The following is a 14,714-nucleotide window of genomic DNA, read 5'->3' on the forward strand; positions in this document are numbered from 1 at the left end:
TTAATATATATTGATAACCTAAAGATATTAATATTAATTTACAAACAATTCCAATTAAATGTAGTCCACTGTTACGTTACCAACACAGAGCTATACTGCATGTTGGTTGCAATTCTTCCATCTTTAAGAAAGTAGGTAATATGTAAACCCTTTATTCCTTTTGTAAAGGAAAATGTGGAATGAAAGAATAAATATGTTTAATCAGCAGCAAAGGCATGGAAGGAGCACTGCAACATAAAACCATACTTCTGAGCTCATTCCTTCCACACACCTTTGAGTGTCTGGCTTCACACAGGCACCATGAGAGGTACCAGGAACAGAAATTAACTATATCCAGTCTTTACCTCAATATGCTTATAACTGGGAATGGAAAGGCCAACATACAAATATTAAGTTAACTATACTGTTACAGGTGCCAAGATAAATGTCTATAAGGACTCAGGGGGACTCTACAGGATAAAGAGGTCAAGTCCACATAGTTGGGTGAGGGATGGATGTGGGTCACAGAGGACATGATGCTTGGGACATGAATTAGGATTCACCAGGGTAAACAGGGCTTCTTACTCTAGCTCTGCTGCCTTCAACCCAGATGATTTTAGGAACACTCCAACCCTAGCGCTGAGCTTTCCCAAAATGCACCTGTCTTATCTACCTCACAAGGCTGTTGGGAAAAACAGAGAGTAAGTTATGAAAGCACTTTCAAAACTGTAAAGCATAATTCAAAGATCTACTCAGATACACAATTCCTTAACTGAGAGCCTTGGGGCTAGATGTTTCAGAATTCAGAATTTTTTTTTTGAAATCGGAAAGATGCTGCACTACATATTACATAATACCTCCTCCAGGGGCTGAGATGTAATCAAACCCCCAAAACAAACAAATTAATATTTCACCAGCCCAAGTTATGAACACTTAAACGCTAAGTGCATTAGATAGAGGCTATAAACAGCCTCACATCAGTTCAGATTAATTCCAAAAGATTTTCCAGAAATTTTAGGATTTTGGAATTATAGGATAAAGGACTGTTGATCACTTAAGTGATTACCATGTCTGAGAAAAGGACAAAAGACTGGAATAAATAACTTTCAGGTTCCCCACATTTTCCTGAATATAACTGATCTCTAACAAAAATGACAGCCAAAAGTTTCTGTGTAAGTAGGTTAGTTGTAGCTCTGAACTTGTTTTCCCCCTCCTTGCTACCAAAATAATGTGTAAATGGTAGCAAAGGTCACAGGTTAAAACCACATATGTCTTTAAATAATGTGTTCACACGGCAGTGACAAAACGTTATTGTGTGTGTCACAATACAGCCTAAGGTTTGGGTGCTATGAACAAGGAACTACAAAGTACAGAGAGGAAAAGACAGAATTTCTTCCTTCCTTTCTGAGTTCAGGATCACATTAAGCAAAACTCTAAAACAGGTCAAGTTTGTGTGTGGCACTTACAGCACCACTACCCACATTCCACTGCCCTGGGGCCACCACAGCATAGACAAAATAGTGGAACACTCCACTGGATGTCAGATTGCCCAGGCTGGAGGCAGGATCCCACAGTCCCATCTCAGTCACTTCTTCACCTCTTAATCCAGCGTCTCCTCCTCTATAAAAGGATAGAGTGGGGCCAGGCATGGTGGCTCAGGCCTGTAATCTTAGCACTTTGGGAGGCAGAGGCAGGCGGATCACTTGAGGCCAGGAGTTTGAGACCAGCCTGGCCAACATGGTGAAACTCCATCTCTATTAAAAACATAAAAATTAGCCAGGCGAGGTGGTGGGTGCCTGTGATCCCAGCTACTGGGGAGGCTAAGACACAAGAATTGCTTAAACCCTGGAGGTAGAGGTTGCAGTGAGCTGAGATCACACCACTGTACTCCAGCCTGGGAGACAGAGTGAGACACTGTCTGAAAAAAGAAAAAAGAAAAAATGGGAACTGGGGTGGGACTAAAATTATACCTAAAGGTCTGGTGCTTCCAATTCTAACACATTATAATCCCAAGTTATCTATTAAATGTGCACAGTGTGATTTAGAATAGATGATCTCAGTCAGGTACTAAAAGGAAAGCAATCTTAATGAATTAACCTACATTATTACTACATGGTATCCCTTAAACCTTCTAAACATAATCTGTACTTACAATAAGCATCTTAATATCAACACAGCCCTAATAACAGAACTTTCAAAAGGTGCTCACAAAATCTAAAGGGGAAAAGTACAAGTTCTTTTGAGGCGAGAGGGACACTGAGTGGGCAGGTTACTGTGGCAGTCAAGACTCTGCCCCTTGCAGAGTTGTTGCTGCTGTTGTTAATAATTCCTTCCGGCCGGGCGCGGTGGCTCAAGCCTGTAATCCCAGCACTTTGGGAGGCCGAGACGGGCGGATCACGAGGTCAGGAGATCGAGACCATCCTGGCTAACACAATGAAACCCCGTCTCCACTAAAAATACAAAAAAAAATTAGCCGGGCGTGGTGGCGGCGCCTGTAGTCCCAGCTACTCGGGAGGCTGAGGCAGGAGAATGGCGGGAACCCGGGAGGCGGAGCTTGCAGTGAGCCAAGATCGCGCCACTGCACTCCAGCCTGGGCGACAGAGCGAGACTCCGCCTCAAAAAAAAAAAAAAAAAAAAAAAAAAAAATAATAATAATAATAATTCCTTCCTTTTTTCTCCTTAAAAAACCCACAGAGGTCAGGTGCAGTGGCTCATGCCTGTAATCTCAACACTTTGGGAGGCCAAGGCAGGAGGATCGCTTGAATCCAGGAGTTTGAGCAACATAGTGAGATTCCGACTCTGCAAAAACAAAACAAAAAACCCCTACAGAATCTCTATAAATGGCCCATTTTTCCCCAAAATGGTTCCCTTAATTCTTAAATGCGCATGATTTATTCTTTTCTGATATCTGTAAACTAGAAACTACTTGTACTTAAAATAGTCAAACTGACAAAAAAAAAAAAAAGAGCTTTATGGTTCATCTCCATGCACATATTAACTCAATAATCACTGAGCTATTTTTTTTTCTTTTTTTCTTTTTTTTTTTTGAGACCGAGTCTTGCTCTGTTGCCCAGGCTGGAGTGCAGTGGTGCGATCTCAGCTCACTGCAACCTCCACCTCCCGGGTTCACGTGATTCTCCTGCCTCAGCCTCCCAAGTAGCTGAGATTACAGGTGCCTGCCACCACACCCGGCTAATTTTTTTGTATTTTTAGTAGAGACGGGGTTTCACCATGTTGGCCAGGCTAGTTTCGAATTCCTGCTTCAAGTGATCCGCCCACCATGGCCTCCCAAAGTGCCAGGAGTCCAGGCATGAGCCACCGTGCCCGGCCAAGTTAATTCTTTCTAACCTTGTCAGGATAACCAAAGCCATCAACACATGATTATATTCCTGGATTACTGAAATATATAATTGCTATGCAATTATAAAAGGTAACTTGCATCAAGATGTCATATCTTTCCCCTCCCCCATTTCCAGGGAAATCATATACTAATAATAGATAAATGAATAAGTTTCAAAGTAAATACTCAAGACACTGCCTCATATATCACTTCTAGATCTAATTAAACTGCACTCAGACAAGGTAATACTTCTATTTTCCAAGAAGTTTCCAGAGGTGAAAAGCATGATTCTCTGTATAAGGTTTCTCATTTGCAAAACGAAAGAACCAAAATAAATAGACAACTGTCACCTATTTTAGGTTGTAAAATATTATCTCTAAAAGAGGTTAAACAAACAAACAAACAAACAAACAAAAAATATACTCGTGACCCAGCAAGTTCACTTCTAGGAATGAATCCTACAGATTAATTTGCACAGGTACAAAATGATATGTACAAAAAGGTAATGACTGCAGCACTGTTTGGAAACAAACTGTCAGCAGGATGATTAAATAAATTATGGTATATCCATACAAGGGAGTGCTACACTGACACAGCAAAGAATAAGGAAGCTCCTTAGGTAAGTATATAATAAACTCCAAAACATTTTTGACTGGAACAAAAATAAGTATAAAATATTGTGTAGAGAATGCTACCATAAGCCTAGAAAAAGGAAAAATTGGGGGTAGAGAACTCTCGGTTTTATTATACATGCATACACTATCTCTAGAAGAAATACAATGAATTGGTAATACTAGTTGACTCTGGAGTAGAAAGCTGGATTACTGGGCCGGGCGCAGTGGCTCACGCCTGTAATCCCAGCACTTTGGAAGGCCGAGGCAGGTGGATCACAAAGTCAGGAGATCGAGACCATCCTGGCTAACACGGTGAAACCCCATCTCTACAAAAAAAAGACAAAAAACTAGCCAGGCGTGGTGGCGGGCGCCTGTAGTCCCAGCTACTCAGGAGGCTGAGGCAGGAGAATGGCATGAACCCGGGAGGCGGAGCTTGCAGTGAGCCGAGATCGCGCCACTGCACTCGAGCCTGGGCGACACAGCGAGACTCGGTCTCAGAAAAAAAAAAAAAAAAAAAGAAAGAAAGCTGGATTACTAATGGAAAAGAAAGCAGAAGACTCTTCATTCTACTCTTTACAGAGCAAAGGGAAAGGCTTTCTCTGCACTATGTAATACACATCCATCAAAACAGCATAGTGAGGAGTGTAGACTGGACCCAGGCATCCTGGGCTCAGGTCCTACCCTCTGCCTCTTCTTAGCTATGTAACTTTGGTGAGTTACCTAATCTCTTTGTTCCTCAATAGCCTCATCTGCAAAATGGAGATAATATAATAGTATTATCTCCTATATAACTCCACTTATAAGGTGCTGTTTAGGTGACTAAATGTAAAGCACTTAACACAAGCCAGGCACACTGTGATTGTGCTCTCAACATGCACCACTATTTTGTGCCCTTTGAATATTAAGCCATGTGACTGTACTGTCTCTTGAAAAAGTAAAAACAAACAACAAAGATGAGGACTACAATAGGAACAGCCTTTTTTTTTTTTTTAAACCCAGAGAATCTATTATTACTTTAAGACAAACCCCTTAACTACTGTTTCCTTTAAGAGGCTTCTTGGTAGCTGAAGCATGAGGCAGTGGGTGAACTCCTACAGCGAAACCACCTTAATGAATTCCAGGCATTCAGATTCAGTTTTCAAATATGTAGTTTGGCCTAGACAATGGCATTTATTGAGCTTTCTTCTCAACACTCGTACACTACATTTTCCTGTCCCCCTTCATCTCCTCCCTCCCCCAAAGACAGGAGAAAGTTTCTCTCTAAAAAAGCAATCCCTTTTCTCATTTATTAAACCCATCTATGTCTTTCAGTTTGTGATTGCTGTTCTAGTGGTGTATCAGATGGATTTCCATCATATTAAATAACTGCCTTTTTTACTGCATAATTCATGCAGAGCCTAGAGATACCAATTCCAGAAGGTCTGGTGTTTGAATGTGGGCAGGGGAAGGCTGGTGATAAGAACTGCACAGCACATGCACAAATAATTGCCTAATATTTTAGAGTTTACCTAACACTTTTACAGAATTCACCTGAGCTGACCTTCTCAAATGTCCTGTGAGAGTCTGTATTATATAATGTTTTACACGGAAGTTAGGAGACTTTAACAAGGTTATGTTCAGTAAGTGGCTAAGTCAGGACTAAAATCAAATTCTCCTGACTCCAAATTCTGTGCTCATCCAACTTGACTGCACTATCACCTTGATACCAGTAGCAAACAGGTTAGGATAACATTCTCTTCCTTCCAGGACCTTCCTTTGCATGTCCTTCTGAGGTGTAAAAACCTGCACTCCAGCTTGGGCAGAGTGAGGCTCCACCTCTTAAAAGAAGGAGGAGAAGGAGGAGGAAAAAGAAGAAGAGGAGGAGAAGGAGCAAGTGTGGCATTAACAAAACAATAGGGAAACTGATCAATGGAACAGAATAGAGACTTCAGAAAAAAATCCACATAAATATAAATCGATATTTGACAAAAGAGCAACAGTAATACAATGGAGCAAAGGCAGTCTTTTCAACAAATGGTGCTGGAATAACTGGACATCCAGGTACAAAAAAAAAACAATTTCGACATAGACCTTACGTCCTTCACAAAATTAACCCAAAATGGCTTACAAGCCTGAGTGTAAAAAGCAAAACTACTAAACTCACAGAAGATAACACAGGAGAAAATATAGACAATCTTGGGCATGGCGAAGGATTTTTAGATACAACACCAAAGGCGTGGTCCATGAAAGAAATCATTGAGAAGCTGGACTTCATTAAAATTAAAAACTTCTGCTCTAATAAAGACACTTCAAGCGAATGGGAAGACAAGCCACAGACTGAGATAAAATATTCACAAAAAATATATCTGATAAAGAACTGTTTTATCCAAAATAAAGAACACTTAAAACTCAGTAAGAAATCAAACCAACTGATGAAAAAATGGGCAAAGGACCTGAATAGACACCTCACCAAAGATAATATAAATGGCAAATAAGCATATGAAAAGTTGATCCACGTTGTATGTCATTAGAGAAACACAAATTTAAACAAGAAATACTACTACATGCCTAGTAGAATGGCCAAAGACTGGAATACTTAACAATGCCAAATGCTGGTGGGGATGTGGAGCAACAGAAACTCTCATCCATTGCTGGTGGTGGAGTTGTTTTGGAAGAGTTCGTCATTTCTTACAAAACCAAACATACTCTTACCTTACAGTCCAGCAATGGGACTCCTTGTTATTTATCCAAATGAGCTGAGGAACCTTATTCATAATTGCCAAAACATAGAAGCAACCAAGACATCCTTCAGTACGCAAAGAGATAACCAATGGAATATTATTCAGTGCTAAAAAGGAAATGAACTACCATGCTATGAAGAGACATGAAGGGACCTTGAATGTATATTTCTAAGTGAAAGAAGCCAATCTGAACAGGGTACATACTGTATGATTCTAATCAAATGACATTCTGGAAAAGGCAAAACTACAGAGACCGTAAAAAGACAAGTGGTTGCCTGGGGCTAGAGGAGAGGGAGGGATGAACGGGCAAGGCACAGAGGATTTCTAGGGCAGTGAAACTATCTAGTACGAATAGCAGATACATGTCATTACACTTTTGTCAAAACATATAGAATATACAACACCAAGAATGAACCCTAATGCAAACTATGGACTTTGGGTGATAAAGATGTGTCAATATAGATTCCTCAATGGTAACAAATATATCACTGTGGTGTGGGATGTTGATACTGTGGGGGCAAGGTGTACGTGGGAATTCTGTACTTTCTGCTCAATTTTGCTGTGAACCTAAAATTGCTCTAAAAATTTTTTTAAAGCAAAAAATTATTTTAATTTCAGTTGTCAAAGGAACTTTTAAAATTTAGAAACTTTCAGGAATAAGCACTCATTTAAAAATTTGTGACAGGACTATTTTCTGAAGATCACTTTTGTCTGTTACGGTCAGCTATAGAACACCCTGTAAGGATGAGAACCAAGGACACGTAACTCGAGCTTCAGATGTGGCTATCAAGTCTGTCCCTGTTCAGCAGAATTACAGGCCGTCTCCTCCTTGTTCTAGTCACCTGGCTGGAAAAAGGAGGGTCAGTCCTCACACACTGCTCCACAGAAGGCACCCACCTGTCACATGTGGTCTTGCTCCTACTGACAGAGAGGAATGTTCCCCTAAGATAGTTCACAGTAAGGTATTAGCTACTGCCTAGAGAGAACAATGCTTAAATACAAAGAAATGAGAATTTAATAATAGGAGTTTCAGCTATCAAGCAAGGTCCAGTGGGAAAGATACTAGGGGCAGCAACCTCTGCCTCCCTCTCATATCACAGTGTGCAGCTGCTAGACCATCCACCAGCACACCTCCACCCCATTCACATTCCCACGAAGGATCATTTCCTTTCTGAATCCAAATCATCTTTGCCCTGAGGCAATATTCTTCTTTTTAGGATGCACACCAGGCATGTTCCTGCCTTAAGATCTCTGTACTTCCTGTTCCCTCTGTTGAAAATGTACTTCCTCAAACACCCACGTGGCTTGTTCGCTCACGTGGAAACAGATTACCACTGAGCTATTTCTGATTCCCTTGATTACCCAAAGCCCAGCTTTTAAATTTCTCTAACTTCAGCACTCATGGATCACTGACAGATTATCAGAATGTTAGCTGGAAGGGATGTCAGACACTACCTGTCCACTGGTTCCCAAGTTGTTTGGCTCATCGTTAGAATTACCCCAGAAGTTGTGTGTGTGTGTGTGTGTGTGTGTGTGTGTGTATGTATGTAATCAACAAAGCTTCACAAGCTCTACCGCCAGGAATTTGGTTCAGTGGATCTGAAGTTGAGGCTCAGAAAACACCATTCCATTCTACTATTATTATTATTATTATTTAGAAAACAAAAACAGAGAGATGATATGATGTTCCCAAAGACAGTGATTTCAAGGCAGAGAAGACCCTCAGATCATAAAATCAGGGTAGAGAAGATTCCCAAGTCAAAGGCCCTTCCATTTTATCTGGCATTAAGTCTAGGTTCTCATATGCTAGAGCTGAAAATTAGTAAGTGGAAAAATAGCTTAAGTCAACTAAGTTCCTTTTTCTGTCTTTGGACAGGGTGAGGCATGAAAGTGAAAGGATATGGCATAGTGAGAAAAAAGGATTTTCATTCACATTGGTTCTGTAAAAACCTAAAGTAGTTTTTTAAAAACCTTTCTTAAACCCTTAAAGACATAAGGCTGATGGATGGATGGATGTACACCTGATACCTCAATATCCCCTTGGGAACTCATAAAAGAGAAGAAAATTCCCAGGAACCTTGGTGTTTTTATAACCCACAGGCTGGATTCTCTTTGGTGACTTTTGACAGTTATAATCTTAGATGGGTCACAAGTTATTGCTCTCGCCAATTCCCACCAGGGCTTGCTACATCACTGTTCAGCAATTATTTGGCTTTTGTTACTATAACAATAAAAGGATAAGGCTAAGCCAGAGCCTGACTCACCACAGGAGTCATAACAGGAGAACCAGGGATGGTGGGGGGTACCAGTTCAGCCAGCATTCCACTTCAGCACAGAGCTGAGCGGAACTTGAGGAAAAAAGGCTTCAGAAGACTCCAGAGCTGGATTAACCTCATCTTCTGCCTGGAACACTGTCATTCTGGACAGAGTTAGCTATGGTGACTAATAACAAGTGCTTTACCCTGTTATGTCATCAAAGCTTATCCAAATATGACCCAGACAAAAGCTGATGTCAGTTGTTAGCCTCTACGAAAATCTCCTATATTAAGATTGCTGATTTATTCCTAGTAAGTGATGTATCCTCAGAGGGAAAAGACAAATGTTCTTGAACCCTAAATCAGACATGACACTGCATTCCTTGATTCATTCACTCTTATCAGTCTGGAATTACGTCTCAAAATCTCTACCCTCAGCCAGCAGAAATAAACTCTTCTAACTAGTCAAAGAAAAATTCTCATGGTACATAAAAATCAGTAAAAAGGGAAGGAATGCAGGAAGCCCAGAAGAACGTGTGACCGCAATACCCAACGCATCAGAGTCACACCCAACCGTTTACGACCTCTCTGTGAAGCTTGTCACAAAGCACAAGACCATCAGCTGACTAGGGTTTGTTTTTCCTCTCTACCCACTTCATTCAACCTGTCCAACTGCTACGTTTTCTATTAAGTAGCATCAGGGTAGAGCGGTTTTCACACTGTTTCCAGGAGCCACAGGCAGTGAGAAACATTCTTTCCACTCCTGCAAACCTGCATTACACTTACTTTTAATGACCTTTTATTATACTCTTCAGAATTCTTTGGTCTGTTGCCTTAGCATATCTCTCTCTAAATCTGTAACTATTTTTATATTTCCTAGTCAGTAATCCCAACTGCTATAAATAAAGACTAGTCATAAAATCATGGTGAGCTTATCTATGTGAAGCAGCTCACCAGGGAAAAAATGCACTCAAGTTTCTGTACTTACTTTCTTGTTAAGTAACTACCACAGACAATCTAAGGAGTTCCCTTTTTTTAATAGAACTATCTCATCTACAAATGTATCTAAGATGAATATCTATACTCATTTAGAATCATCCTGGTGATTCTAAAGCAGTACAGAGAATTTCTTCTGAAATCAAATGTCAAGATATGAAACTGTAAAGCACAATTGACTCTGAAGTGCTCTGTTTCAGTTCCTTTTCAGTGTGTAAGGGGTATACTTGAAAGACATGGCAAGTTTTCTCTTGCCACCAGAGCAACAATGATTCACAGATACGTTTGGCAAGTCCCAGATTTCTCATATAAACAGCCCTGTGGATTTTGTTTGCTAATTTGCCGGGAAAGTTTGAAAAACTCAAAAGTTGTTGGCGGCTTTGCTATAGTCAATATTTTAAGAAAGAGGATTGGAAGCAATTACATGAGGATGATACCATATACCTGGCATCATATTTAAGAGTCACTAGATTTTTTTTTTTTTGAGATGGAGTCTTGCTCTGTTGCCCAGGCTGGGGTGCAGTGGTATGATCTCAGCTCACTGCAACCTCTGCATCTCAGGTTCAAATGATTCTCCTGCTTCAGCATCTCAAGGAGCTGGGATTACAGGTGCCTGCTACCACACTCGGCTAATTTTTGTATTTTTAGTAGAGATGGGGTTTCACCATGTTGGCCAGGCTGATCTCGAACTTCTGACCTCAAGTGATCCGCCCACCTCAGCCTCCCAAAGTGCTGGGATTACAGGCATGAAAGCCACCGTGCCCAGCAAAGAGTCACTAGATTTGAAGGGAGTTTTAGCAAGGAATTTTTACTGACCTGCCATTTAAGACGCCTCTCATCAAACTTAGTAGTTTTTTGTTGACACTACAATTTTGTGAAATGAATTAACCCCCAACATCTGCCTTCATAGAGGTTGGGGGGAATGGAAATGGAGATGCAGAGGACAACTCCTATCCTGAAATGTGTCATGCTACATGAACCACAATGAGACAACCAACATGTTTCTTTCTGCACTGTTTCCGTCTGCTTTACACTGTGGCCGTCATCACATATACGACATGATTCTATTGTAATTGGGGAATCTTTCTCTTCACCGTTTCAGTTACTGGAACATCATGAGAAGAAGAAGAAGAAGAAAAAAAAAACCCTGCTTGTCAGTGTGCTGAACTAAGAAGGCCACTTGGAACGATTGAGTTAAGATATCAAAGAGCAAAAAGAGATTGGAAGTCCTACCTACTTGACTGCCACATGACTTGGACAAACAGGTAACTCATGAGCACTCTGGAGCCAGGTCCTTCAGTGCAAGCGCCTGTCAATAATTCGCTTCTACCCTCAAGTTGGCCCAAGTCCTAAAGAAGTTCTGGAAACCAAGCACAATACTGCAAGTAAGCAATGTTTCCAAGATTGTAGTAAGGAGAAGAGAAAGCGGGTGAGGTCTACCACAGTACATCATCTGACTAGAGATGAATTCCAGTTAATTGACAAATATATGTCATCATTGTACAAAGTTCTAAAAAAAATTCTCAGCATTACAGAAGTAAATCTAAAGGAAGTTAAAATAGGATAACAGGTATGAAAATGTTAAAGTTTAAGGCGTCACGTTGAAGGTGAGAAGCAGCAGCTCATATCAAAAATGTTAGAGGTTTTTAAAAAACTGGCCCTGCATATTATTTTCTTATGTGGACATTCACTCCTCGCCTTTCATCCTAAATAACTATCTGGGGATCTAGAATTCTATAGAATAACAAAAATAGGGAATACAGAAGGCCCTACTACTACATCTAAGAATCTCAGAAGAAAAAAGAATTTTTAAAATACTCCCAGCCAATTACATAGTTTAGCAGTTGAGAGTGAGATTAAGAAAAGCCTGGAGACTGGCCCAGGGTTAGAGGCTCCTGGGTAGGACCCAGGGCTAGGGATCAAGATTCAGATAAACTTGAGCGTCACTCCGTTACTCTCTCCTATCACTCAGCTGCCCTTTCTTGATAAGAAACAGATAAAAACAGATACTATAAAAGTGAAATTCTTCTCTGAACACTCAAATGTATTTTTCTAGTGTACCATATCATTACCTCCTCCTCTACAAACAGATCTCTTTAACTGAATGAAGAGCATGTGACCTAACACTTGTAAAATAAGTTCCTCACTTCTCTCTCACTCTCCAGCCTACTGTGCGCTTACACTGTGATGGACTACATCCCATTTTATTAAGTTTCTTTTTTCTTTTTTAGAGATGGAGGTCTCACTCTGTTGCCCTGTTTTATTAAGTTTCTATTTTAAAATGACAAAGATTTTTACATGACAAAAACTATATCCTGATTATTTTCAACCAAACTAAGAAACATACTTATGGGATAAACAGTTGATGAGACATGTTAATTTTGAGAAAATTTCTGTAAGAAAAAAATGTTTTAAGTGAATTTATTTTATTATTATTATTTTTAAAGAGATAGGGTCTTGCTCAGTTGCCCAGGCTGGAGTGTAGTGGTAAAATCACAATTCATTGCAGGCTGTAACTCCTGGGCTCAAGTGATCCTCCCACCTCAGCCTCCCAAGTAGCTGGCACCACAGATGCATGCCCCCATGCCCTGCTAATTATTTTTAAATTTTTTTGTAGAGATGGGGTCTTGATATGTTGCCCTGGCTGGTCTTGAACTCCTAGGCTCAAGTGATTCTCCCACCTCAGTTTCCCGAAGTGTTTGCATTACAGGTTTGAGCCACCATGCCCAGGTTAAATGAACTTATAAACTCGTTTTTACACTAATCATTAACCTTTAGCTCTCCTTACTATCTATCTATGGAATAATTTGGAATGAAATGTAATTCTCAAAACAGTTTTTTGTTTTTATTGATATGCAATAAAATACTTTACAAATAGGGTTTCAATTAAGTACCACTAATAATAAAATTAATACATTCTTCCAAAGTGGATGAAATAAACCAAAAAGAATATTACAAGTATGCTATTCTTTTTAGACAAGCTCCACTATTAAAAGTTGCTGTTCATAACATCCTCCTCATGGAAAGGGTCTTCCAGAGGAAGACTGGGTCTCTCTGACCACCCTGCTTCCAATTGGAAAAGCACAACCACCTGGTCCCCATGCAGACTATGAAGTGAGAATGCCCAGGCCTGAGCCCCGTCTACTAACTGTGCTGGTACTTCAGGACTGCACCTTTTTTTCCTGATAATTACTGTGAACAGTTTCATCCAAGTTTCAAGGGACAAAGATGTAAACATTTCTTGTAAGTTGGCTCCAGTAGAGGTAATGAAAAGAAGAAAACAGATGGGTAGTGGAGTCACCATAGTCACTAAAAAATACCCAGGCTTACATCTTTTCTGTAAGAGAAGAGACTTGACTCCGCACACCCACCAATAACCCCATTTCTCCTACTTAGAAGCACTTACGAGAAACAACAACTTTCAGATCAATACAATTCTATCTCCTTATAGTACACAGTAAATTAAATACAAAATTATCTGAGATTTTGAAACAGAACTAAAGTTTCAGACCTGTTGTCGAGTTCCGTGTGGTCAGTGCTCCTGTCTACCCCGGCGTGTTTTTTAATCTTTGTGCGTAAAAGCGCCCTGTAAATCCTCCCATCACCAGGAACGGCATCACTCACACATCTGGCAGAGTCTTGCCAGTTCCCTGGCTGGTTTGTGGTCTTCGCTGTGCCGCCACACATCTCCTGAGCGGTTTAATGTTCTTCCGGTTTATCCTGACCATCAACATGGACTTGGAGACAAATCCTGAAGTTCCTTTGTTACGTGAGGAATATTCCGTAATGACCAGCAGTTCTAAACAATCATTTCACTCCCTTCACAGTATGTAAGAAAAGCTACTTGGCAGCAGTGTACTAATTTCCCCTTTCACAGGTTTAAAAAAAAAAAAAAAAAAAAAAAAAAGGTGGAGCATTCATCTGTTACATAAATTAAGCCTGCCAATAATTTAGGAAGTCAGATCCATCTATCACATCATAAAACACGCTGTCTGCAATCCTATTACAAACATAGACAAGTCCTACTTTTGTTCCTAAGCTTACACTCCAGTTAGCAAAGACAAGACACTTAACAGGTTGAGCAGCTTGGACTGACTCACTCCATCTGTGCTCCCTAGCTGGAGATTATGTAGTAGTCGATTAATTGGTCACAAGACCTGTTCATATCGCTCTGGGCAATGCAGTGACTTGCCTTCAGCTGCAAGGTTGCTCTGACATTGGCCACACCACCCTCTTAATGGCTCTCATGTGAGCCAGTGTCAGCTGACAGGTCTTACTCTGCAATCTTGCAAAATTCTACCCACAGCAAGTGAGGGATGGTTACCTACAACAGCCAAATGTAGGACTTAATGTATAGATGACAAGGGGAGGTGGGACGCAGATTAGGGATGTATCCTTGCTTTAATACAAGAAAAAAAAGTAATGATAACGAGCAGCCATAAACCCTCAGAACTCTTGCACTGAATTCCTAGGCATATTCAAATGAGAAAGCCCAACCTGAGGACAAAAGCAGCTCAATTTTGACTTCTGACACTAATATACTTCATCTGAAAAAGGAGAACAATGCTACAGAATCAATAGGATTCTGTGGGTTCACAAAACATTTTTCTTTTATTAGAAATAAAAATCAAGATCTTTGGAATACAGGTCAAATCTTTACACACAAAACTACAAGGGATTGCCCCAATTCTTTTCCTTTTTTAGTCCTGGAATTTGGTGAAGAAAACATTAACGGATTCCTAAAATCTGATGAACCCTTGTCTGGTACTTGGGCTTCAGCAATTTGTAAATGTACCTTTGTACTAGGTTG

The 14,714-nt window shown here is 40.3% G+C and overlaps 1 protein-coding gene across 4 annotated transcripts in view; it reads right to left on the bottom strand.

Moving 5' to 3' along the window:
- Positions 1–14,714, bottom strand: part of LOC105488644 (folliculin interacting protein 2) — a 138,300-nt gene that overhangs the window by 85,902 nt on the left and 37,684 nt on the right. Inside the window, exon 1 of one of the 4 annotated variants that reach the window (XM_011752880.3) lies at positions 13,416–14,473. The exons of 2 other annotated variants lie outside the window; for them this stretch is intronic. In XM_011752880.3, coding sequence (XP_011751182.2) covers positions 13,416–13,591 — 176 coding nt within the window. In that variant the 5' untranslated portion in view covers positions 13,592–14,473. Of the gene's footprint in view, positions 1–13,415; positions 14,474–14,714 lie in introns of those variants that run through there. One more of the 4 variants, XM_011752882.3, reaches the window with a different exon arrangement.

This window comes from Macaca nemestrina, chromosome 3, assembly GCF_043159975.1.
Source record: "Macaca nemestrina isolate mMacNem1 chromosome 3, mMacNem.hap1, whole genome shotgun sequence".
NCBI classification, from domain to species: domain Eukaryota; kingdom Metazoa; phylum Chordata; class Mammalia; order Primates; family Cercopithecidae; genus Macaca; species Macaca nemestrina.